Source organism: Rosa rugosa, chromosome 6, assembly GCF_958449725.1.
Source record: "Rosa rugosa chromosome 6, drRosRugo1.1, whole genome shotgun sequence".
Taxonomy (NCBI): Eukaryota; Viridiplantae; Streptophyta; class Magnoliopsida; order Rosales; family Rosaceae; genus Rosa; species Rosa rugosa.
The window spans coordinates 54827709-54851862 of NC_084825.1; the positions used below are offsets into that span (position 1 = coordinate 54827709).

At 39.8% G+C, this 24154-nt stretch overlaps 1 protein-coding gene across 1 annotated transcript; it reads left to right on the forward strand.

The window, feature by feature from the left end:
• The first annotated feature begins 6214 nt into the window (after nucleotides 1-6214).
• Nucleotides 6215-7124, forward strand: LOC133714086 (sialyltransferase-like protein 2). The gene is made up of 4 exons (XM_062140162.1): nucleotides 6215-6417; nucleotides 6501-6574; nucleotides 6716-6805; nucleotides 7031-7124. Exons 1-4 carry the CDS (start codon nucleotides 6330-6332, stop codon nucleotides 7100-7102), a joined length of 324 nt encoding a protein of 107 aa, XP_061996146.1. The 5' UTR covers nucleotides 6215-6329; the 3' UTR covers nucleotides 7103-7124.
• Nucleotides 7125-24154: the final 17030 nt, after the last annotated feature.

Consider the following 24154-nt stretch of genomic DNA (forward strand, 5'->3'; position numbering starts at 1 on the left):
AGAAATGTGGCGGAGAAACATGTTGCGGTTGGCCATAGAGATGTCGGAGGAAAATTTGTTTCCGACAAGCCTGTCGTAGGTTTAGTGCAAAGTGCACCCGCCAGTCAACAGGCCTTCCTGCACAAGGTCTGCGAGCGTCTTGGCTTTGGTTGTGACGCGAGGGTTCCTTGGCCAGCGGCGTCGTCAAAGCTGGAGAAATCCATGGATCTGATTTTGAAGGGTGCCCACGAGCTTTACCTTCACCAGGGTTCAGTGGAGGAGCGCAAAATGAAAGAAGAGCTTCTGCAGGCACAGCGTGATTTGGCGGCCGAGAGGGAGAATAATATAGCCACCACTGGGGACATTGCCAAACTTGACGGTGCGCTTCTCGACGTCAAAGAGAAGTTCAAGTGTGCCGTGGATAAGACCATCGTTGATACCGCCACGATTGCCAATCTCAATGCCGAGTTGGCGGTCCTGAAGAAGGAGAAAGCTGAGAGAGAAGATACTATCGCTCAGTTGCAAGAGGCGCTTACCGCCAAAGAGAAAGAGTTGGCGGATTTCCAATCGGCTAGGCAGGAGGAGATGGCTAAACTGGCGGAGGAAGAAAAAGAGATGGTGCGCTAGAGGCGATTGATGCTTTCTAGAATTCAGCAGAGTTCAGGGCACTTTTAACGGATGCTGGTAAACAGGGTGCGGCCGCCAACTTTAAGGAACTCAAAGATAGCGGCTATTTGAATTTTGACAAGATATTAGCCGATCGAGCTCCCTCAAAGTCAACGCCTAACGAGGATGTCGCCGTTGAAGATGTTGCGGAATCTGAAGATGGCGATTCATCAGAAAGTGGCTCCTCTGATAGCAGCGAAGAGAGTGGTTCGTCTGGAGAAGATGGTATGAGGTCTGATGGTAATCCTGAGACTCTGACGCTGACAAGTAAAGCTGTGAAGAAAAAGATGGCTTCTCATTCGCCTGTGGAGAAACGTCGTCGTGGTGATCGTGCTTTAGGGTCCGCCTCCCCGGACGGTCAAAGTTAAAATATGTTGACGCGGGATTTTTAATGTAACTGCCTTCCCAAGTACCGTGGTGTCTTGGTTGAAATTTTGTAAGCAACATAGTGCTTTGTTTGGGTAGCCCCGAAACTTTATATATGTAATGCTTGCTTGATTTTTCTTTTGTTGCGGTAGATGTTTGTCTGCAAAAACCTTTGCGATTGTGGCGGACATATTTTTGAACGTCAATGAAACATGAAAGGGATTAAGATTGACCCGTTACATGTTTATATATCGCCCTTGCCCTGAGGCGCGAGGGTGTTGGCTTGGCCAGACTTGATATTTTTTTTTTTTTTTTTTTTTTTTTTTTTTTTTTTTGCATGTATGGGACAATGGTTTGAATAATTCCTTGTTTCATTGACGACTGGGCGGACCCAGCTTCTTACAAAAAATGTACCCGTAGGGTAGCTTGTCGTAGCTAAACTTTTGCAAAAATTAGCTAAGTGAAGATGCTCGCGGGCATGTTGCGGCGCTATTTGTAGTAGTAGCGGAGATGTTGAGTGTTCCACGGGTGGGTGGATGTGACGCCTTCCTTGTTTTTCAAGTAAAATTTGCCGGGGCTTACCACTTCTATGATTTGATAAGGTCCTTCCCAGGTTGGGCGAAGTGCTTTTGGCGGTGGTATGACTTCTTTCATAACCCAGTCACAAAGTTGTAGGTTTCTGGCCATCACATGATTGTTGTAAAAACGTGACACTCACCGTTTGTTTTGCAAGTTGTGCAGGTGGGCCTTGTCTCGTTTTTCCTCTAATAGATCTTTGTCGAGGTTCACGCTGGCGATGTTTGTTGTGGCGTTATGTCCGTCAATCCTAGCCGTAGGTTGGGTTACCTCAACGGGGAGGACTGTCTCTGTGCCAAACATCATGTAGAATTGAGTTTCGCCGTTGGCGGACGTTGGCGTTGTCCGGATGGCCCAAAGCACTTCTAGGAGCTTTTTAGCCCACAAGCCTTTCTTGTCTTCCAATTTCTTTTTTAGCAGCTTTTTTTATAATTTTGTTGGCGGATTCCACTTGGCCATTGGTCTGGGGGTGTGCCACTGAAGCGAAACGCATCTTGGTGCCTAGTTTGGCGGTGAAGCTGATGAGTTCCTCGTTGTTGAATTGCGTTCCGTTGTCGGTAATGATTGTGTCGGGCACTCCATAACGACAGTAAATATTCTTCCACAAGAAGTGCTGGACTTTAGCGGTTGTGATGGCCGTTAATGGTTTAGGGTTTAGGGTTTAGTAAAGAGATCTACATTTTCAGACAACACAACTCCATTTATATGTTGTCTGATTCATGAATACAAAATAAAAAGAGCCAAATGCTTCCTTTTCATAACTTAATTAGCACTAGCGACTTTGTCTCCCGCCTAGACAAAATTGCTATTTCCAATACTTGGGCAGTCTTTTCTTCGCATCTCCTCAAAACCATCGATTTCTCCTGAAAACACCATCGATGGCATAGAGTTAGGCTGGCTTGGAGTCCTTTTCAACAATTTTGTTCGACCTATCATGACAGGACCCGCCCCGGATTTCACCCTGAAATCCGAAGTGGACCTGCGGGGCCCACCTTAGAAGAAATTTTGCCAAAAATTTGGCAGAACTTCCCCTAAAGTGGACAACCCAAAACCTGTAGAAAGAAAATTTACACTTCTAAATCATCCATCCTTATTCTCCTGGAGCCACCCTGCTCCCCCAAACAACATCAACCAAAATCATATGACACAAAACACAACTTAAATAACATTAATTTCCTCAGGTAGTCAGAGCAAATCTAATAGCAAGGGTGATCAAGGAAAACCTAAATCAAATAAAAACGCGGAAGCCACGCTGTTGTCTATGCCTTAACTCCAATGTACGCCCGACCTCAACTAATTTCGCCTGCAAACTGGGCATTTGAAACCGAAGGGCCCAGGGGAAAGTACATAAAAACGTTAGCGTGAGTGGACAAAAATAAATAATTGTAAAAACATAAGAGTTTATACTTTCCCACATTTATCTTTTTAAAACCCGATGCATGCAACAATTTAAAGAAACACAACAATTTTAGTTCAGCTCAAGAAAACCGACTAGCCCCGCTAGCCACAACCAAGCAAAGAGGAAAGAACTCTGATACTCATGAAAATGAGACCAGCCCCGCTGGTTAAGGGAATCGGACTAGACCCCGCTAGCCCAGCAATAATATAATGAGTAGGGGAAGATGATAGCCATACGAATAAGCCACTCAGGCTTAGTTGGGTGATAGCCTCCCAGGCTAAAGAACTCCCATAACTCCCGTAATATACCCTTACGCCACTAAGTGTAGCGATAGGATACTGGGCTACAGAATTACTGTCACAGAGACAGTAACCTGCGCCACAAAGGCGGAAGGGCTACGGTGATCCCATCACCGCGCCACAAAGGCGGAAAATCAATGCTAGCATGATAAAATCACCCCTCAGTATGGCACAGGGTAACATAACCGAAAATCCAGTAAATCCAAAATACATAAGGCTTCCCCCATCTCTCGTAAAAGAATTTCCAACGACGTGTCCCACACGCCAAAAGTATCTCCAAATTAATAGCAAAAGCGAGAAATAATAATAAATCGTAATCCCCGTAAACCGAAACAAAACAAATTCTAAAATCATCATCAAGGCATTCCCAATGTCAAAATCGAAAGTCAATAAATAACAAGAAATATAATTCCATCGAAATCTCATTTCGAAAAATATTCCAGAAATCTCAAAACAACGAATAGAAATATAATTAATTCCGGAAATCACCTCGGAAAAATAATTCGTCCAAATTCAACATCAATTATAAATTCGAATCCGAGCATAACAAATTAATAACCGAAACTCACAACCGGTATAAATCATAATACTTCACAAAAATCATCATTGGAAACAAATCCACGAGATAAATCGTAATCAAATTCCAAAATCAATTCATATGCTCGGAAAATAATAGGTTAATTAAATAGAAAATACTTTAGTAAATAAATGCATGCATCACTTATTTAAAAACAAAAGTCCACTCACAGTACTATTCCGACGATCACGCATTCGTGTTCCGTCATCGAGCAATAGCTCGGTACGTCGTCCTGTACACAATTATATTCCGTGAATAATTCTTCAATAATTTAATACAACTCCTAAAATCAACTCCTCATAATTTCACCTCCCAATTCTCCTCGGATTTAGCCCAAATTATACCACTAATACCAATTCGTTAATTTAAAGGTTCCAAGGCAGAACCGAGAGATATCCGACGGTCGGATTCTCGTAATTCGATAATCGAAACCTTAAATTTCAAAATCCATAAATAATTCTAAGTTTCTCTAAAAATTACCAAATTTCACATACAAGCTCTACACAATTAATAGGATTTAATGGGCTAAAAACCGGAATTAAAACACTGCTCTACGCGCCTCCACGCGCTACCCACAGTGGCGGCGCGTGGGGTCCACGCGCCGGCAACCACTACCTCCGATGACCACCAAAATCCGGCAATAGCATCAACACAACAGACCCAACAATTTTCCCAACAGCAACACATTCCAATTTTACCTTGAAGTAGTCGAATCCAACCAGTGAAGAAAAGCCCCGAAACCTGAAGAACCCTAGAAATGCAACTCGTTAATTCGACCTCTACAAAGCAAATTGGAATGAAATACTTTAGGGGAAATGATCTCCATCAAAAACCGAACCTTCGACGTTAACTTGGTGGCCGGAGGTGGCCGGAATTGCCGGAAATCGGCGAAAACCCCAAACTGCAGCCGGAGAGAACTTTGCTTCGATCCGAGCTTTTCCGGCCAAATCGTTGAAAACAAAGGGCACCAGCGTGACAAGGGGGAGGAGGCGACCCTGTGGTGGCCGGCTTTCTGCCGGGTGATGGCCGGACGGCGGCCAATCGAAGGGAAGAAGAATTTCCCGAAGGAGAAAGAGGGAAAAATCGGGGGAGAGGAGAGAGAAAGGTGGGTTTCCGGTTTTGGAAACCTACCACAGTAAATTTCCTTATATATATAATTTTCTTACCATGAACAGTAACTTTCTTAAATCACTCATAACTTTCGCATACGAACTCTAATTTAGGTGTATCACATGTCCACGGACTCGGTTTAACGTCCTCTACGACTTTCAAGAAGGAAGTTTTCTCAAATTTTGGCCCGATCAAAAAGTCAACTTTTAGGGCCACTAAAATACCGAGTTAGAGTAAAAAGTGAGAGTAGTTGTCATTTACCGTCCAAATGACTAGTAAACGGGTAAGTGAAAATACGGGATGTTACATATCATCACAGCACTCTCACTTTGATGAGAGAGAAAACAGATCTGAGATTTCTCTCTCCCCGTCTCCATGGCTGCAAGCTCCAGACCGGGTATTTCTTCCGCCCCACAACACTCGTCATAGCCACTGATCTTCCACTATCGACTCCGTCTCCGCCGCCTTATAGAAGTCACCACCACCTCCTGTAATTTTCGAAATTTCTCCCTTCTCAAATTCTCCATCTCCATCTTCTTTCAATCTCCAATTTAGGATTTCTGATTTGATCCACCCTTTCCCCCAATTCTCAGAAACAAACTCTCATCAAACCTAGGGTTTTATTTCAATTAACCTAGTGTCGCTCTGAAGAAGTCTCCGGTGAGGCACCCCCCTTTCTCTCCAGCGAGGCACCCCCCTTTCTCTGAAGTGGAGCAAGTGTACATACCTCCAATAATATGGAGTATTTGCTATCTCACCAAGCATAAGTAACGCCCACTTTGGGACATCCACAAGACATGGCAAGGCCCAACCGAGACATACATCGTGTAGCCCTATGTTCAGGCTACGCAGCGGTATCCGGAAGTCACAAATCCGCCACCGGGAAGTCGTGTTTCCGCCCTTGCCAAGATGCCACCACAACATAGCTTTCTACATGCTTCTAGGCTTTCTAGACTAGAAATATGTGGAAACTTGTCCCACATCGAAGAACAAGTAATGGAAGGGCATTCCTTCATCTATAAAAGGAATGCCTCCTCCCACAACTCAACACATTCATTACATCTCTTGTAATCTTGTTAGGCCGCAAGGCTCGACACATTAGTATAGCTTTCAAGTGGACGTAGTCTCCCGCTCATGCGGAGGCGAACCACTATACATCTTGTGTCAATCTCTCTCTCTCTCTCTCTCTTTCTTTATTTATAGCTAACTAGAGACCCCTCGGTCACTAACGTTAACAGCAAGTATAGAGCAAAGCAAGCGTGTCCGATCCAGAAAAAGTGAAATCGAGAGCTTCTTCTATTCTCTACCAGCTTCTTCTTTAATCTCTCTCTCTCTCTCTCTCTCTGAGTCGCAGTCAATGAAGCTGTTGCGGTTAGCGTTCGTCATCGCTTTATTGTTTGGATTGGTCGCCATCCTCATCTACATCACCGGAGTCTCCGATCTCTGTAAGCATCTCTCTCTCTCTCTCTCTGTCACTATATAAATATATATGCATGATGTGTATAATGGTTTGAATTGTGTGATGCAGATGAGATCAATCGGCTCACCGATGATGATTTGGAAGCGCTACAAAATCTGCAGAGCCGTTTCCAGAAATGTGTGGTGAGTCTCATCTTCTTCATTCTTTTTAGTCTAAATTGTGTGTGTGTGTGTGTGCTTTGGTAAAATTTAGTAATGTATATGCGGAATTTGAAGTGATTGAAAATCGGTGTTGTTACTCTTATGCCTGGTCTACCTATGCAGGCTGCGAATGGATTAGGTTTACAAGCTGAGACTAGTAAAGATTACTGCGGAGTCACCATGAAATTTCCTAGTGACACCATTCCTAAATGGGTGAGCATTTCTGAATTACACTTTATCCGAAAATCAGTGTAGCTGCTTAATGATTTAGTTTACAGACAAGAGCCAATGTTAAGCGCATTTTTGTATTGACTTACAATCTCATCAAGCAATACTCTGGAAAAATTTGTGTTTGCTTGTTTATTGTGTGCTATTTGTGGTTGATGATTTACGTAAGTTGATGACTCATATATTGTCTGAATTTTTATGTACAAACAGAAAGATCCCAAAACCAATGAGCTTGAAGGTTTATCGTATGAGTTTAATCTGTGTGAAGCTTTGGCTACTTGAGAATAGGTGAGTACTGTGTTATGTTTGCTAGCTGATGCATGTATCATTCTTAGATATGTGCACAAGACTTGAGAACTGATATCTGTCGTAACTGTGTCGTCAAATCAAACATCCAGCCATGCATGTCAAATGTATTTTATTCTGTCTGCTCTGATCTCTCTTTCAGCTGTCAAATTTGATTTCGTTTTATGCTTTACAATTGATTTGTTATTCAGTGAGTTGATTGCTCAGGTGCGGAATAGTACCACCATTCTCACTTGGGAGTTCATTGATTCTTTACCAAATGGATGGGAGGATTATGCATGGCGTAGGATTAATAAAGAAGTACTACTGTGAGTAACGCACATGAAAACCTTTTACAGAATAAAGCACTAGTTTTGGATAAAGCAGTAGTGCAGCAATGCAAGGAGTATCATCAGGCATCAGATACGGTGTCAAATACCAAGGTCAATACCCAAAACCCTTGCTTGTGGCAGAATTTGAGAAATTGAAGCTTGGTGTGTTCTCTCTTGCTTTCTTCCAATCTTTGTACCAATTGAATTTGTGAGCTATGCAATTTTGGTTTTAATTGCTTTATTCTAGTCTTTGTATGGTCACCTTGTCTTGGCTGAAATGTTCTTGCTTATAAATTGGTAGGACAAGCATGTGAATCAGTTTTGAGTTTTGAGTTTGAACTGTTGATTTTGTTTTGCTTTTGAGATTGGGTGGTCTGGAGTTGACTAGAGAGGAAGAGAGTTTGGAGTTAGTTGGTCCAAAAGTTCAGAACTGGGTCTTGTTATATTTTAGCAGCATTTATCATTATTAGGTTGATAGTGTGGGCTTTGTAGCTATGGTTTGGTTCTATATGCCCCTCTGGTTGGGTGTTTTGAGTTTAGATTGGAAAATGAGTGAATATGCCAAGACAGTAGCAACTGAACTAATGGAATGGTGCAAATTGTGTAAAACAATATTGAATATTTCCGTGCAAATTGGGTAGCTTCTAGTGCTTCATTCGCAAAAACAAAAACAAATGGTTTCTTTGTTACTAGTTTTTAAACCCAAAGATTAATTGTTTCTTTTACATGGGAAACATGAACTTAACTCGACCTCCTACCCTCATTTTCATTGTTGCAGCTTGGTTCTCCATACAAAGTCCCAGTTTTCTATTGCTCTCTCTCTTCACAAGTTTCTTTCAGGGAATAGGGTATGAATCTTTTTGTCTCTTTACTGAAATATATAAACCTATGAAAATTAGCTTCTTTCTCTTTGCAAAGCTACATACTTTCTTTGCTCCCTCTTAAACTTTATCGATTCTGCTCTTTTCTTTTCTTATTGTTGATTCGAAAGTTATGCTTAGATTATTTTTTTTTCTTCTTCTTGTTTATATTTTTCATATACCTTGATTCACATTCTTAATATAAATACTGATTGTGTGTCTTTGAAACAGTTAGGTTGAAGTAAGGTTTTAATTCTTGCAATTAAGTCGAATAATTGGCTAATTTTTTTTTTTCCCTTCTTCAATCTTTTCTTTCTCATCGTTACTCATTGAATGGGCTTAACCAAGTTTTTCCCTTCTTCAATCTTTTCCTTCTCCTCGGTCTCTTTATGCTTGTTCTTATCATTTTTTCTGGAATTCTCACCCTTTCTCCTCTGATATGCTTGTTAAAAAGGGTACGCCTTATGAATTTTAATCTCAATTCTTTGATTACTTTCTATTGATTTGCAGCTCTTCATATTCAAATACACGTCTGGATATCTTTTAGCCTCTCTTTGATTAAGCTCTGTTCTTATAGAAACCAATTGGAATAAGCTTTTAGTTCTGTAATGTTATTAACTCATACTCTGTTTCAATTTTATATTTCCAAATAGCTTGAGTTTTGACAAACTGAACTGATACATGATCTTTGATAGTTTGTCTTTCGGTTCTCACTTTTCTTTAAAACTATATATGAGTTTGGTTGTACTTATCAAATTGGACTATCACTTACATAAATTATTTCAGAAACTACAGTTAAGACATATGAGAGGAAAATCAGAAACTACAATTATATAAACTGTTTCTGTAAAACTGTAATTTTCTGTTAATAATTTGAAGTTATTTTCTCCTGAGAATTTGTAGTGGACTTGTTACAGAGTATTTGAGACTTGGAATCTCCTAAAAATGAGTTTTCTATAATTAGTTATGATTTTTCAAAGTTACAGGTCTGTTGCAGGAATTTCAGAAAACAGTATCACTGTCATGTTCTTTTTGTTTCCTTTTGCATCTATTTGTTCTTTCTCATAGTGATAAAGATCTCAACTTCTTTATTTATTAGTTTAGTTTGATCATTCTCTTTTCAGTTTGTGCAAGTTGTTTGTGGGTGATTAGTTTTCAGGTCTTTATCTCTGAAGACAATGCAAGAACCTGTTAGAGTTAGTTTTTGCTTGATTTGAATTGGTCGTGAGTTTGAAGTTGAGCTTATTCTGTTTGCAGGTTTGGGAATATCTAGTGAAATGTTGCCTAAAGAGTCACTAAGTGATCAAGCATGGAATACCAAGCAATGAAGCAAAATATATTTTCTTTCATCATGTAAATTCAGCTAGCTAGGAAACTTTATAGCAATGACATGTTACTTGGATTCAATATTTGGTGGATATATTGGAATTTTATTGATGTATCACATTGCTTTTGGCGTAAATATTAATTATTGTTCATTGGATAATGATTTCAAGCACTAATATAGTAAACTTCACACAATTAGTCACTGTTCATTAGGTAAAATGGAGCATTATTATCAATGCACAAAATCCAAAAAAGACGATTATCACACAACAGAATTTCTAATGTTCACACAATGAATCCTTATATAACATGCAACGGTTCTAACAAACATACATTGTCTGATTTACAATCACACAACAATAAAATTTCCAAAAGTGAAGTGTGAGGATAACTCATACAACAGAGAAAATAAAATGTTGTTGTCTGATTCGCCTTTCATACAACGGCTCGGAAACAACTTTCGTTGTGTGAATGATGCCAATGACATGTGCAGCATGACTGCGCGGCAACTGTGGCTGCCATCTGCCGAGAGAAGGCACAACAGTTTTAACCAAATAAGTGTTGACTGTTTGTGATTCACACAACGGATTTCCACTGTTGTGCCATTTTTCATCACACAACACTCCGATAAACAACGGAGATCGTCCAAATCACACAACGAATTTGGTCCGTTGTCTGTTCGCTTTTTTGGCCTAGTGTGGTTTGCAAAAATTGGGTGCGCTGTTTCACTCCCCTTCTATAGACATTGTTCTCATTTAGGTCATATAATATTTTTTTCGTTTTTCATTTTTCAATAAGAAGTTGAAAAATGTTGAAACTGAAAAGTATTGCAGAACAAATAACATAATATATATATATATATAAATCCTTCTTGGCTAAGGACGTCCTTACCTAAGCTTAGGTACGGATTTTCAGTTTTTTGCCACTTTTCGATCACATATTCACATCTTAACCGTTCAGTTTTTAGGTCCTAATGTATAGATCATCTCTGCAAAATTTCAGCCAAATTGATGATCGTTAAGGTATTCAAAACTGCAATTTACAACAATGTACACGAACGGTTCTGATTCAACAAATTCGGTTCGTTCGTGTAAATTGTCGTTTTGGATGTCTTAACGATCATCAATTTGGCTGAAATATTGTATAAGTGATCTATACATTAGGACCTAAAAACTGAACGGTTAAGATGTGAATATGTGATCAAAAAGTAGCCAAAAACTGGAAATCCGCCCCAGGCGACGTCGTCGAAGGACTGGACGAAGTCGACCCCGAAGATGCCTGAGTTCGAGTGAAGGAGAAGGAGTTCGAGTTTGAGAGGACCTTGAGTTAGTCGATGTCGTAGTGGCAGCCGGGAGGTAGATGAAGGCGGCGACTTCGTGTGAGGAAGAGAAGGAGGAGCTCGAGCTTAGGGTTTCTGTTTCAGTTTTGGGGTTGGGCTCTTTTTCTCTAAGTGTGAAATTTTTAAGTTTTGGTACCCGCTTCAATTAATTCACTTAAAACACTTAGCGCTTTCAGGAAAATTAGGTTCCCGTAAATTTTAAAACTAAAATTTTAACGCCGGTCATTTTAAGAACTGATGTTAATGATACATTTAAATCGGTATTTTTCTAAAACGATGTTAGCTTAGTTTTTTACATCGTGTGCAAGTCTGACCGATTTAAATTATGTGATGTCTATTAACATAATTCTAGTAGTGGCATCAGTATGTACTTGGTTTAAAAGGAAAAAAAATTTCAGGTATTTTGTATTGATGGCTGAACCATCACGCATGTGTAATTATGGGATTATATATTGATTTTTAATGTTGTTTAAAAATCGGGGCGTGACAGTTTGGTATCAGAGCGTAAGGTACATATTTGGTAATAATAAGTACTACTCGAGCGATGGCCCGTCTATAGCAGATCCCCATCTGATGCTCTTCAATATTGATATAATCATTGGGTATGTAGCAGTGTTAGTTGTGAGTTAGAGTGTAGAATCGTCAGAGCATTGGTCTGCTCTGTTAGTGAAGTTGTGAACTCTTGTGTAGGGTCTATGAGTTAAAGTCTTTTGAGGAAATGACAACCTTCGGATTTAACTCGAGATTGACGTAAGGATGGAATTGTATCCTTTGACGTAGTGTTGTGGTTGATTTAGTCACAGTGTTGACTTATACTTGTGTTCGAGGGTTGTACAAGTATTAACCACGTGTTGCTATGCTTCTTAGGTAATGGATCATCTGGGAGGCAGAGCTAGGGGTCAAGGTAGACCTAGAGGCAGGGGTAGAGCCCGACGTAGGGGCAGGATCCCTCCTGTTGAGGAGATATTCGAGGATGATGTGTGTGAGCCCCGGAAAAATGTATCGAGCTTAATGGTGATCATACGTGAAATTATTCAACGATCTCGATAAATGTCAAGATGCTCGAGGAAATTTTCAGAAATTTTCATAAAGTGAATTCCTCAATCTAAGAGTTGGATAATAAAGTACACGACACGATGAGTTTGTTGAAATTTTCGGGGAATTTTCCTGACACCCGAGCTATTTATAGTGATTTTTCGAAGTTATGGGATCTTAGAAAATATTTTAGAGAAATGGAATTTTCTACTGTGCGATCGTGGCCGTCCATCCAGCCACCGCTTCATCCCAACCATCCATAATCCCACCGATTGATCACAACCATTAGATATTAAGAGGAGGGGCTTATATAGTTGCTGGACCAGATCAGGTGATCTAGAAAACACGACAGAGAGATAGAGAGAGAGCTGGGAGCTCTGACCCGAACGCCACCGCAACCCAAGAAAGAAACCCGACCAGAGGGACACCGTTCGGCCACCCCACGATGGCGCGCGGCAACCAACAGCTTCATCTCGTCGTCTCCGTCACGCCTGTGGCCTTTGATCGCCTATGCACCGGACAAGGAGGGAGACTCTACGGTGAGAAGCAGCGACTGCTCCGGTGAGTTTCTGCAATTTCCGGCCACCGCTTGGGCCGCATTCGGTATGGAAGTTCCTCCTCCGCTTGGATCACGTTTTGACGATTTCGTTTCTGGGTTCATTTCGGTTCTGCCGTGTTCTTCGTTACCAGCGACTTTTTCGGCTCTCCTTGGCTTGTCCCGGTCTCGAATGCAACTGTAGACAAGGTATTTAGCAACTGGCTAGGTAGATCATGTCGAAACCCTCAATTCATCACCAACCTCAATTCATATAATTGTTCAATGTGATATTAACGGTCGAAATGTTGGAATCTAGGACTCCAGTAAATCGAGGAACAGATGGTTCGCTACTCTCGGACTGCGTGAGAGAAAGCATCGGAATCCAGGTAGGGAATTCAGGACTCTCCTCGGTTAGCTGTTTTCTTATATATTGTGTTAAAGTAATGCATGTTAAGTGGTATGGTTTGGTTATGTTAAAATGCAATGCATACTAACCAAATTGTGAGAAATGTGATGGCTTGAGAGCGAAAGGGGCACTGACTTCCTTGGGTTCTATTCCCTAAACCTCCGGAGGGTTAGCTATGCCGGTCGTCTGAGTATCCGCAATCACGGACTCGGTACGTGTGTGTAGCTAGGTAGTGGACGCTCTTGCTACGCTTACCTGGTGATAAATTAATTTGAGGTAAGGTCGTGTAGTGGGTCTATGGGACCGGGCATCAGGTAATACTTGGATTTGGCGCCGTATTTATTAAAGCATCATGCATCGGTTTTTAAGTTATAAAATCTTATAAAGTTTGTCGTTCCTTGGAGTCTTTGGTTTAAGCATGTTTTCATACTGGGATCCCAAATATATGTTTACTGGTTTCAAACCTAGTCGTGGTAGAGTTCCTGTAGAGCAGCGAGGACGAAAGCTCACCCCTACAACAGTTTGGATACAGGTACTATGCACTGGTAACGGGACAATAACGGACGGAGCTGGGTGTGCAAAACAAATTTGGTAAATTACCTTTCTATTCATTGAAGTTCGTATTCCGAGACTTGTGAACAGTCAACTGTGTGCCAAATCTAGTCACACTCTTGTTCTTTGAAGTTTGTACCATCTGTGTGAACACTAATTCCTAGCTTTAGACGAATGAAACGAATTTTCACCTCAAAAGTATTTGTAGCTTCCGCTGTGTTTTTACAAAGAGTTTTCAAACAAAATGCCTAGCGGTTCTCTAGAATGTAAATCGAGCGTTCGGTTTATGTTTTAAAGACTCGCGGCACTGTGACGTGCTTAAGCTGGTGAGGTGCAGCTTGGGGCGTTACAATGTGGAGGCATCAAATGTTGAGCTGCCTATTCCACCTGTTGTGGATGTTGTGAATGTTTTGGATGCCACTCGTCTGTCGAAGTTGGCAAAGGAGATTTCGAGGCTGGGAGTAGTCCATTTCAAGGGAGGTACGGATCACATGTTGGCAGATCAATGGATCGAGAACATGAAGAACTACTTCGAGATGGTCGTCTGTGACGACATGGAGAAGAGAAAGATAGCCTTGTTTATGCTTCAGGACGATGCACGGGTGTGGTGGAACTGCACACAGAGGGTTATGGATGTGTCCACCATGACCTGGGAGGGTTTTGTGGAACTCTTTAGGACGAAGTACTTTCCGCCTTCAGTGAGGGAATAGTTGGAAAGGGAATTCATCTCCCTAGTCCAAGGGGCTATGAGTGTGAGAGATTATGAGGCGGAGTTCTCCAGGCTATATAGGTTTGTGAGACAGATGGATGTTGAGAGTTTGGCTATGAAGTTTCAGCGGGGGCTGAATGCTTCGATCAGGCGCGATGTCGCTGTTCTGGAACTGAAGACGGTGGAGCTCATTTTGGCTAAGCCTTTGGCCATAGAGCAGGAGAACAAGACTTTCCAGGAACATGAGTCGGCTGAGAGGGACTCCCAAAGGAAGGGAAAGGCAACTGCTAAGAGCAGTGAAGGGACAGACAATCAGGGTGGGTCTTGGAAGAGGCGAAAGACTCATCAGCAGGTGCCAACTAGGGAAGCAGCTGCACTTGTTAAGACTGCACCCGTCGGGCAAGTGTCACCCTAGAGATGCTTCAATTGCAATGAAACAGGCCATGCTGTCAGATTTTGCACGAAGCCAAGGAACTTGACATGCTACAAATGTGGCTAGTTAGGGCATTACTCCAAGGATTGTGCCCAGGCGCGAGATGGGGGACAAGGGAATCAACAGAGGCAACTACCTCAGGGAAATGCAAGGGTGTTTGTTGTTGTTCAGCAGGGAGCTACGGAGGAAGGTACTTTATCTATTTTCGCTTACCTTGCTAGTAGGGTGTGAGGTGGCAGAGTACTTCGTTTATGTGGTGTTGTTTTGTGTTGTGTTGTGCTTGATGTCTATAGTTAGACTTTGGCATATGACTTCCTTTTGGCCAGTGTAGTATGTGCGTGATGCATCTTTCATCGTTATGGCTTGATTGTGTGACTATGCCATGTGATGAGTTATGTATGGGTTGATCAAGGCTAGACCTTATCGTGATTTCGTGTTCTGAGATGGTATGACACGTATTGAGCTGCGATGCAGATACTATTGTGATAACATGATTCTACTCTTGTGTAGTCTGTGGGTAGTATAGTGGTCACAGAGTCTTTGTGGGTAGTGTACGAGGATGAGATCCATGAAATGTTTTGGTACCACCAAGTGGGTGGTAATGATTCTATGGTTGTGATACCAGGTAGGGTACCAGTATCCATTATTGATTGAGGTAAGTTATCAGAGCTGAGGAATGAGAATTGGATTTGAGCATGATTTATCCGTACTTGTTGGCGTGATACGTTTAAATTTTGGGACTAAATTTCTTTAAGGAGGGTAGAATGTAATACCCCGGAAATTCGTTATAATTTTCCGAGGATTTTCCGGAATTAATTCAGTGGTTGTTGGTACGAGTACGTGGTTCGGGAATGGAGTAGAATTATTTTCGGAAGAATAATTATTCAAAAGGCACGTTTTAAGGGGGGTGTGAAGGTTGACTTTTTATACGTGTGGGTTTTTCCCGTGATTTGGGTGGGTTGTTTCCTTAAATGGAACATGTGGTTTTTTCCCGTGATTTGTGTGAGTTGTTTCCTTAAATGGAACGAGTGGGTTTTTCCCGTGATTTGTGTGAGTTGTTTCCTTAAATGGAACGTGTGGGTTTTTCCCGTGATTTGAGTGAGTTGTTTACTTAATTGGAACGGGTGGGTTTTCTTGTGATTGGTGTGAGTTGTTTCGGTTGTTGTATTTGAGTTTACTCATACAAGCTTTCATAAGCTTACACTAAAGTCGATGAAATCCCCCTTTTAATTCCATTTCAAATTACTCAACTCAAGAGTAATTTAAAGTAACCAAAATCAACCCCACAATTCATTCAAAATCAAAGTCCCACATGGACGACAAAAGCAAGGACATGCCAAAACTCTCTTTTATAAATATATATTCATGAGCACGATAACACAAATTATCCCCAAGCAGTATATTGTACTCAAGAGCACGATAACTCATAGTTATTCCCCAAGCAGTACATTGCACTCAAGAGCATATGATAACACAAAGTTATCCCCCAAGCAGTGCATTGGCAGATAGACTAGAGCTCTAACTGAATCGTTGCCAGTCACCCTGGCCAAGGTTTAAGCATCCGATATTTTGCCTCGATCAACAATGTGATAAAATGTTCCCAGACCGAAACATTTAAAAAGTCTACATGACTCAAAGTGTTACTAAAACTCGACTACTCTTTTAACACAATAAAATCAGCAATTCCATAATATAATGTATTTCCACAAAGAGTAAACGCTCAAAATAATAATTCAATCAAATCACAATCATTACTTCACCCTATGCCACAACATCCAAATATATATTTCACGTAAATATATATATACGTAGTCATCCACTCAGGAATGCCTACTAATCCAACTACAGTTCACACGTATTAAAACCAAGAAATTCATTTTATACTTAAATTCATTTTTTTACCTGTGAGCTGTAGCCCTATGCACTGTAGTCGATCGAGTTCATATTATTTCAAACAAATCTTCCTAGTTTTGAGGTTGACCTGGTGGCTCGTGGATCCCACGTGTCGCCACTACCGACAACGCATCCGGCCATGTCTGGGCAGTTTCAGGTTTTGTTTATCATCTACTCGTCGATATGAGCATTTTGATATATAATATGTAATTTTTGGAGATCGTATGAATATGTTAGGGTTTTTACCGGTTTCGATTATTTCAGTTTTCGATTCGTGAGGATCGGGCCGTTCGATTGACTTGTAGTTTTGACATATTGACCGTAGGAGTGTTCCGAAGACTTTGGGTGGTCTCGGATGAAATTCCACCTCGATTGGTGTTACTTTCGGGTTTTAGTTCAAACGGGGGTTTCGAACTTTAATGCCGTTCCGATTCGTGTGTTAAAGTGTGACCATGATGTGACTAGGTGCATGGCTAGGTTGTTTAGGATGGATTGTGGTGCTTGTGTTATCTCGTACGGCGTGTGAAGACTCAGCGGGATTTCGTGGTGAGTAAATCTCACGTGGTTCATTTATGAACCGAGTTACATTATTGTTCGGTTTAATCGCTAAATTGTGAAATTGTTTTCTGGAAATAAAGATTTGTTTTAAATTATATGAACTTGATCGGCTACGGTTCATGGGTAAGTAAAATGAAATTTTAAGTATAAAAATGACTATGTATAACTATGTAAGTATAAAAATTTGGTATTAGTGACATTCCTGAGTGAATAACTATGTATATATATATTGTGGTTGAGATTCGTAGTGAGTTGAGGAATACTTTATCATATCATTGCGGTGATAAATGCTTCCTGTCGAGAGGAAAGAAAAATAATTTCTTGGATTTGTTGTTGAGATTTCAAATGATTTGGTTGTCACGATGTTGACTTGTGTTTTCCTTAAAAAGAAAAGGATTTTGGTGTTGAAATTAATCATTGTGTTGATTTGTGTTCCTTGAGTCGGAAGGCTTTGTGGTTATTTAGACTCTAAAGTAATGTAATATATGACTCTAAAGAATGTAATAAAGTAATGTAATATATGACTCTAAAGAATGAGTCCATATCGACGTTTGTGAGCTCTGTTTGTTTTGTTGCTTAATTTAAATGAAAAATTTTGTAAGTGTTTTCTTGTGCTTGTTCATTTATCACATTTTGGATTCGAATTTCTTTATTCGAAATTCGGGGCGTGACAATTTGATTTTGTGTTATGAGTTTCATGGTCACCTACTCCAAAGGTATGATATTTAGTGATGTTCATGGTTATGAGGTAGGTTGTATTATACTATGAGTATTTTCCCATAACTTGTCAAGTCGTATATAGTTTTGGATCAAGATCCTCTCCTAAGCAACTTCCCCTCCTAACCTACCTAAGCTTTTAATTAGATTTCTACACGTGGCCATAATGAATTTAATGGTCTACGATTTTTAGTTTATCTTTTTCATTTTTTTCTCTCTCCCCTATTCTTCTCTTCCTTCACGTGCAGTGCCTCATATCTCCTTCCGGTTCTACTTCACTCAGCACCAATACAAAGTAAACCTCCAATCCTGCCACCCACAACCCCTCTAACTGGATTAGGGAGCCTTGATGAAGAACGAATGGGATAGATATCTAAGCACAAAGGTTTAAAACCAATTTCCAGAACAGGAATTCTATATCCGGTAATGGCGAATTTGACGATGAAGGTGACATAGTAAGATTTGACGGAGATCTCTGGCTGGTGCTCCAAGAAGAAGGAGAGGTCGGCTTGGATTTCGTCAAAGATGGCTGGATTTTGTCTGATTGGAGGTGGTTTGGTTCCATCTGGAATGACTGGATTTGGGATTGTGATGAAGACATGCATCTGTAATTTTTTCGGTAAGGAGATTGGGTTTGAATTGTTAAGAAAGTTGAAGACTTGGAGCTGACAACAATTGTGAGGAAATCGACAAGAAAGAATAAGGAGGTTGAGGTTGAATTGTTAAGAGAATAAGGAAGACTTGGATTGATTGAAGCCTTGAAGGGCCTACTGTTTCTGTTTCTGTTGCCATTGAACACTGATGGATCATAGATTCATAGGTCACCTGAGCTAGGATCATTGCTAGATTTCATAATCAGCTTTGGATTTAAGGACATCGTATTCCGGGTTTTCTACTGCAATTTTCCAAATACCTTGTCCAAGTTAAAATTTGGGGTTCTGTTTTTGCTTTGCTTGTAAAATTTGAGAGAATGTCGATGAAATTTTGCTGTAAATTGTTGTGAGAAGACTTGTTTGTATTGATCCTTTGCTTGGAGAGGAGGTTCTCTCTTCTCATTTGTATGATTTCTGTCTATTCAAGGTCATTCAAATGTTGGATTGGATGGAGGCTTTGGAAACGTTTTCAAGGGTTGGGTGGAGGAGAGAACATTCAATACCTTCAAAGGTTGGCACGGGAATTATTATTGTTATCAAGAAATGGAACCCAGAAGGCTTCCAAGGCCATGAAGAACAGTAGAGAGAGAAAAAAAAGAAAAGCTAAGCTTCTTAAAGACCATTAGATCTAATAGTATACACGTGTCACCATCTCCTTAAAAGCTTAGCTAGCACAGGTGAGAACTTAGCTTAGGAGAGGATCCTCTCCCTATAGTTTTAGATACCTTATTGCTATGTGATTTATTAGTTATCTAATCTAGAGGTATGTTATTTAATATATGGCTATAAGATATTTTTAATGTTATTTAATGTCATGGTTATAAGATATGTTTAACATTATGAGTATAATGTAGTAAGGACTTTCAAGTTCAAAAAATTTAATGCATGCCGACCTTTTTTTTTTTTTTTTATGTTACAAGGTTCATTGGTTTCCTATTTCAACGGAATGATATATAGTGAAATTCAAGGATATGAAGTAGGTTGTTTTATGTTATGTGTTTTTTCGATACCTAGTCAAGAGGTATATAGTTTTAGATACCTCATTGCTATGTGATTTATTAGTTATGTATTTTAGAGGTATATATATATTGTCCTGGTTATAAGGTATGTTCAATGTTATTTAATGTCATGACTATAAGGTATGTTTAGCGTCATGGCTATAAGGTAGCATGGTTCTAAAAATCGGCCTGGGCAGCCGCCTAGGCGCTAGGCGTCGGCGCACCGTTCCGATTTTGGCCTGGGTGAAGGTATTAGGCGCTGGCTTCTTAGGCACCCGCCTAGGCGAGCTAGGTGGAGGTTAGGCGGCTTGAGTGGAGCCCACTTGGCACTGGGCGCTTGCATTTTTTTATTTTTTTTTATCCTCATTCGTCAAATCAACAATTCTCTTCTCTCATTCTCTTAGTTCGCCGACAACCCATAACTGAAAAATCCATATTCTAAGCATACAAATCACAATTCAAAATCAACATCATCTATTTGGGTGCAGAGAAAACACGGGATTTTGCACTTTCGTTCAAGAAAAGCAAAAGCTTCAACCTTTATTATATTCCCCAATTTTCTTGACCACATTATCTGGGCAACGAAACAGAGAAAGAGAGTAGTAGCTTACATGTTAAAGATTGGAAATTAGGTTGAGGTAGGTGGAGATATTGGAGGTCTCAGATCTTTGGTGGCCTTGCCCTATGTTTTGAAGCAGAGAACGGAAGACTCAAGCTGGGATTTTTTTTTTTTTTAGGAGAAAAATCTCAACAAACAAACTAGGTGGAGGCCCAACCCGAACTTGTCAATTGAGCAATGTCTTTGTCCATGCCATTCTTTTTATTTTCAAACATTATCCATATTTTATATTTTTATTTATATAATTATATGTTATAAAAATAAAAATAAAATATAAAAATAAAAACCACCTAGTCCCCGTCTAGGCCTCCGAGCGCTAGGCCTCGGGTCACCGCCCGACTAGCGCCTAGCGTTTTTTAGAACCTTGTAAGGTAGTAGGCGATGGGATCGATCAGTGCATTTGCTTCGACCCCGATCTTTGAGGGTTGCAATTTGGGATTGGTATGGTTTGGTTGTTAGGGTGGTGTGATGGCGATTGAGGCCTTGACTCGATGGTGGTGTGCCGGTGTCGGTGATGCAGCAGAGGCGGCGGCGGGGTTATGCAGGGGGGCTGGTGTTGATGCTGCGTTGGGCTTGGGTGCTGGGCTGTTGTTTTCTCCCTGAGATTTGGGTTGGATGCTGGGCTGGCCAATTCCTTAGGAGTGATTGGGCCTAGGCTTTGAGATTAGGCCTTGGGTCTGTTTTTAATTTCCATGTTTTAGTTTATTGTTATTTGTTTGTTGTTGTGAAATTTTAATTAAAACTCAAAAGAGCACGAATCGTCGTTAGTATAGTGTGCAAGTACGAGGTCGTTCCAACTGAGGATTGATAATTAACTTAAATTGTAACCTAATTAATCCAAACTATGAACACAAAAACACAATGAACAATGAAGAGAAAGAAGATACTGTTTTTAGATTTTTGAATAAAGAAATAATGTGAAAATTAAAGAAAGAAACAAACGAACAAATAATGATAAAACCTAGGGTTTCAGAATCAACCACTAACAATCCTATTTATGTTTCAATGCAATAACAAATTCTTTTGTTTTTGTAGATGATAATTCCCGTATCTAAGTCCTTCTCAGGTACTCTAGACCATAGTTTTCCTTAAGTGTATGATGCTCTCCCTCTTGGGTAAAGATCTTATATCCTAACTATGCAGTTTATCCTTCTCAGGTATAAATTTAACATGCAGAACTCATTACGCTTTAGAAAACAAGGGAATCAAACAAACCATTAGTCTTTCTCAAGTAATAATGTAATTTACCACACTTAATCACAAGAAGCTAATCAAATTATATTGCATCTCTGCTTCAAATTCGTCTTCCAATTACTATATGCAAAGCCCTAAGGTTATCAATCAAAGAACCTAAACATAAAGCATCAATTCAAATAGTGATTAAGCATTCCATATTTCTCTGAAAGAAAATTCCATATTTGTATAGACTTCATTTTACTTACTAGGCATTGTTGCTTTTCTCCTTCCCAGATATTAGCAGTTGGAGCAGAGCCTCTACTTAGCCGTATTGACATAAATGGGGCGATTCTTTCACAAATGCAATGTGCTCCCTAGTCAGCCTTTTCTGTCTCATTACATGCATCTGGGGTAAGAACTTGGCTTGATCTTGCACTTTTACTTAAACAATCTTTGTGCCTGCTCATGTTTCAAAATGTTGGTCACTGTGGTAAGATTACAAGAATACTTGTTAGTCATGAAAATTTGTTCTCTGGTCTTATGCCACTGCACCATTCTTCTGTTCAGGTTACAGCAATAGGAGGTTATGGAAGAGTTGTGGATGTTATTTCCCAGTTCGGAAGCCATTTGTGCACGTTTGGCTGCAAATGTGTTTAGATAGAGCTCACTTGTCTTCAGATATGGTGTGCTTGAAAGCTGAAAGCAGCGGAGTAAGCCTAAAGAACATTGAAAACTTTCTTGCTCCGGTGTTGATTTGTTCTTAAGCCTAAAACAATGCTCTTGTTGTTAATGAACCCTGGGCACTTCCTTAGAGTGGGTATCAAACCACCCAAGGCATGTTTTATATAGTATTGCTGACTTCATACTATTAGTGACATGTTCAATAATTTATCATGCTTACCCTAGTAATGTTATCATGCTAAGAAGTCTTCTTTCTTATTTTATTGAATTGTTCCAGGGTGTTCTGCTCTATGGACCCTCGGGAACAGGGAAGACATTGCTAGCCAGAGCAATTGCGAGCAACATAGATGCTAACTTTCTAAAGGTTAATTATTCATGTCTGTGGCTTTTATACTGGGGTTTTACTTTTTATGCAACAGAGTGCTTATTATTTTTGTTTGATCATGTATACTATTTCATATGAGAGCTAAATATACATGTAGAATGTATATTTAGCTGTGTGTTTGATTTTTCCCAAGGATACTTTGCCATTACATTAGATCTGTCTTCTCAGACTAAATCCACTGTCAGTTCTATTATTTACTGCTAGCTTAACTTTGTTTTTCCGTATTGAAGCCCGTACAAAATCTCTTCGAGGATAATGATACGTTACTCATCATTCAAGGTAAACCTATTCCTCACATGTCTTGTCATTATAATCTGCACTTGATTTGAAATTTAACACTATAACCTATTGTTATTAATTCTGCTTTCCCAATTCTTTATGTATAGGTGTAACTTCCATTTACTTCTATGTTCCCAGTTCTTAGTAAGGAATAACTTGAGGATGCTTGTGTTGATAATATTATACGGCTGCGAGGTACATAACACATCCTAGCAGTTATCTAATTGTATATTTTCTGGGTTGTTTATTTAGGATATTATTTGGCAAGGAGATATCAGTGGAGTTAATGCAGTGCTGCAGTTATTCATGGTTGATATATATCCAATCAGAAGATTAGTAGAGTATTCATTAAGTTATTTTTTCTAGTTCATTTTGTAGTCACTTCAGACAAAATTTTGTATGTATATTAATGTATTTTAGTGAGTAATATAGTCCTTTTGGTGGTTTTGATGCTTTTGATAATTTTTTTTTTGGATAGTTTTCAACTTTTAAGGACACATATTATGAGTCCTTACAAGCAAAGGATGACACTTTCATTTTGTTTTGAGGATACAAGAAATGTGTCCTAGTAGGGAAAAGAGGACACATTTCTATTGATATGAGAACACATTTTATTGTCCTCGATCTAATGGATACAAGGACACCTACTTTGCACCTTTGAGGACACAGTTTATGTGTCATAGTAGGGAAAAGAGGACACATTTCTATTGATGTGAGAACACATTTTGTGTGTCCTCTATTGGATACGAGGACACATTACTTTGGTCTTTAAGGACACAATTTAAGTGTCCTTGTAGGGAAAAAGGACACTTTTTCAGTGTCCTTGTATGTGACTTATGATGACACCCGGATAGAGGACACATTTTTTCGGGTGTCCTTAAATGTAATAGAGGACTCATTTTCAATGTCCTTAAATCATGTTATTGTAGTAGTGCGAGGACTATTCTCGCTAGTGGGATTTCATGTAGATATGAGCAATAGAGGTGCTAAGCATGTAGCAGTATGTGGAGCAAGTATCGCATGTATGTATGTAGCAATGTAATCAAGATAAAAGCATGGCGTGTGTTTAGCATGTATTTGTTTTGGAGATGCGAATAATACTTTCCATTTTGTAAGCAAGCTTAATAATCATGGAGACATTAGCATAGCATTAACATTTAGGCGTAGTGAATATGCTATTAAAATTATCGCATTTTATAGGCATGCTTAGATTGTAGTAATCAATTAAGCATGTGAAGTATAGCATTAGCTCAAATTAAAAGGGTGTAGATGAGAACTTATCTGGAGCCGTTTGTAAACTAGTGGGTGGAGGAGAGAGAGAGACTCAGATTTACTTTCTCTTTCCTTAAAAATCACTGTAAACTGAAATTGAGAAGCTAAAGAAAAGCTTGATTTTTCAAAACCCAGAACCCTTTAACGTTGGATTGAGATTATGTGAAGCGTGATGAGCTGCATAATGGTACGAGAGATCAGTCATGGAGGAGAGAGAAAAACTCAGATCTACTTTCTCTCTCCTCAGAGCTCATTGAGCAGAAACCCAGAAGCTAAAAAGCTTGATTT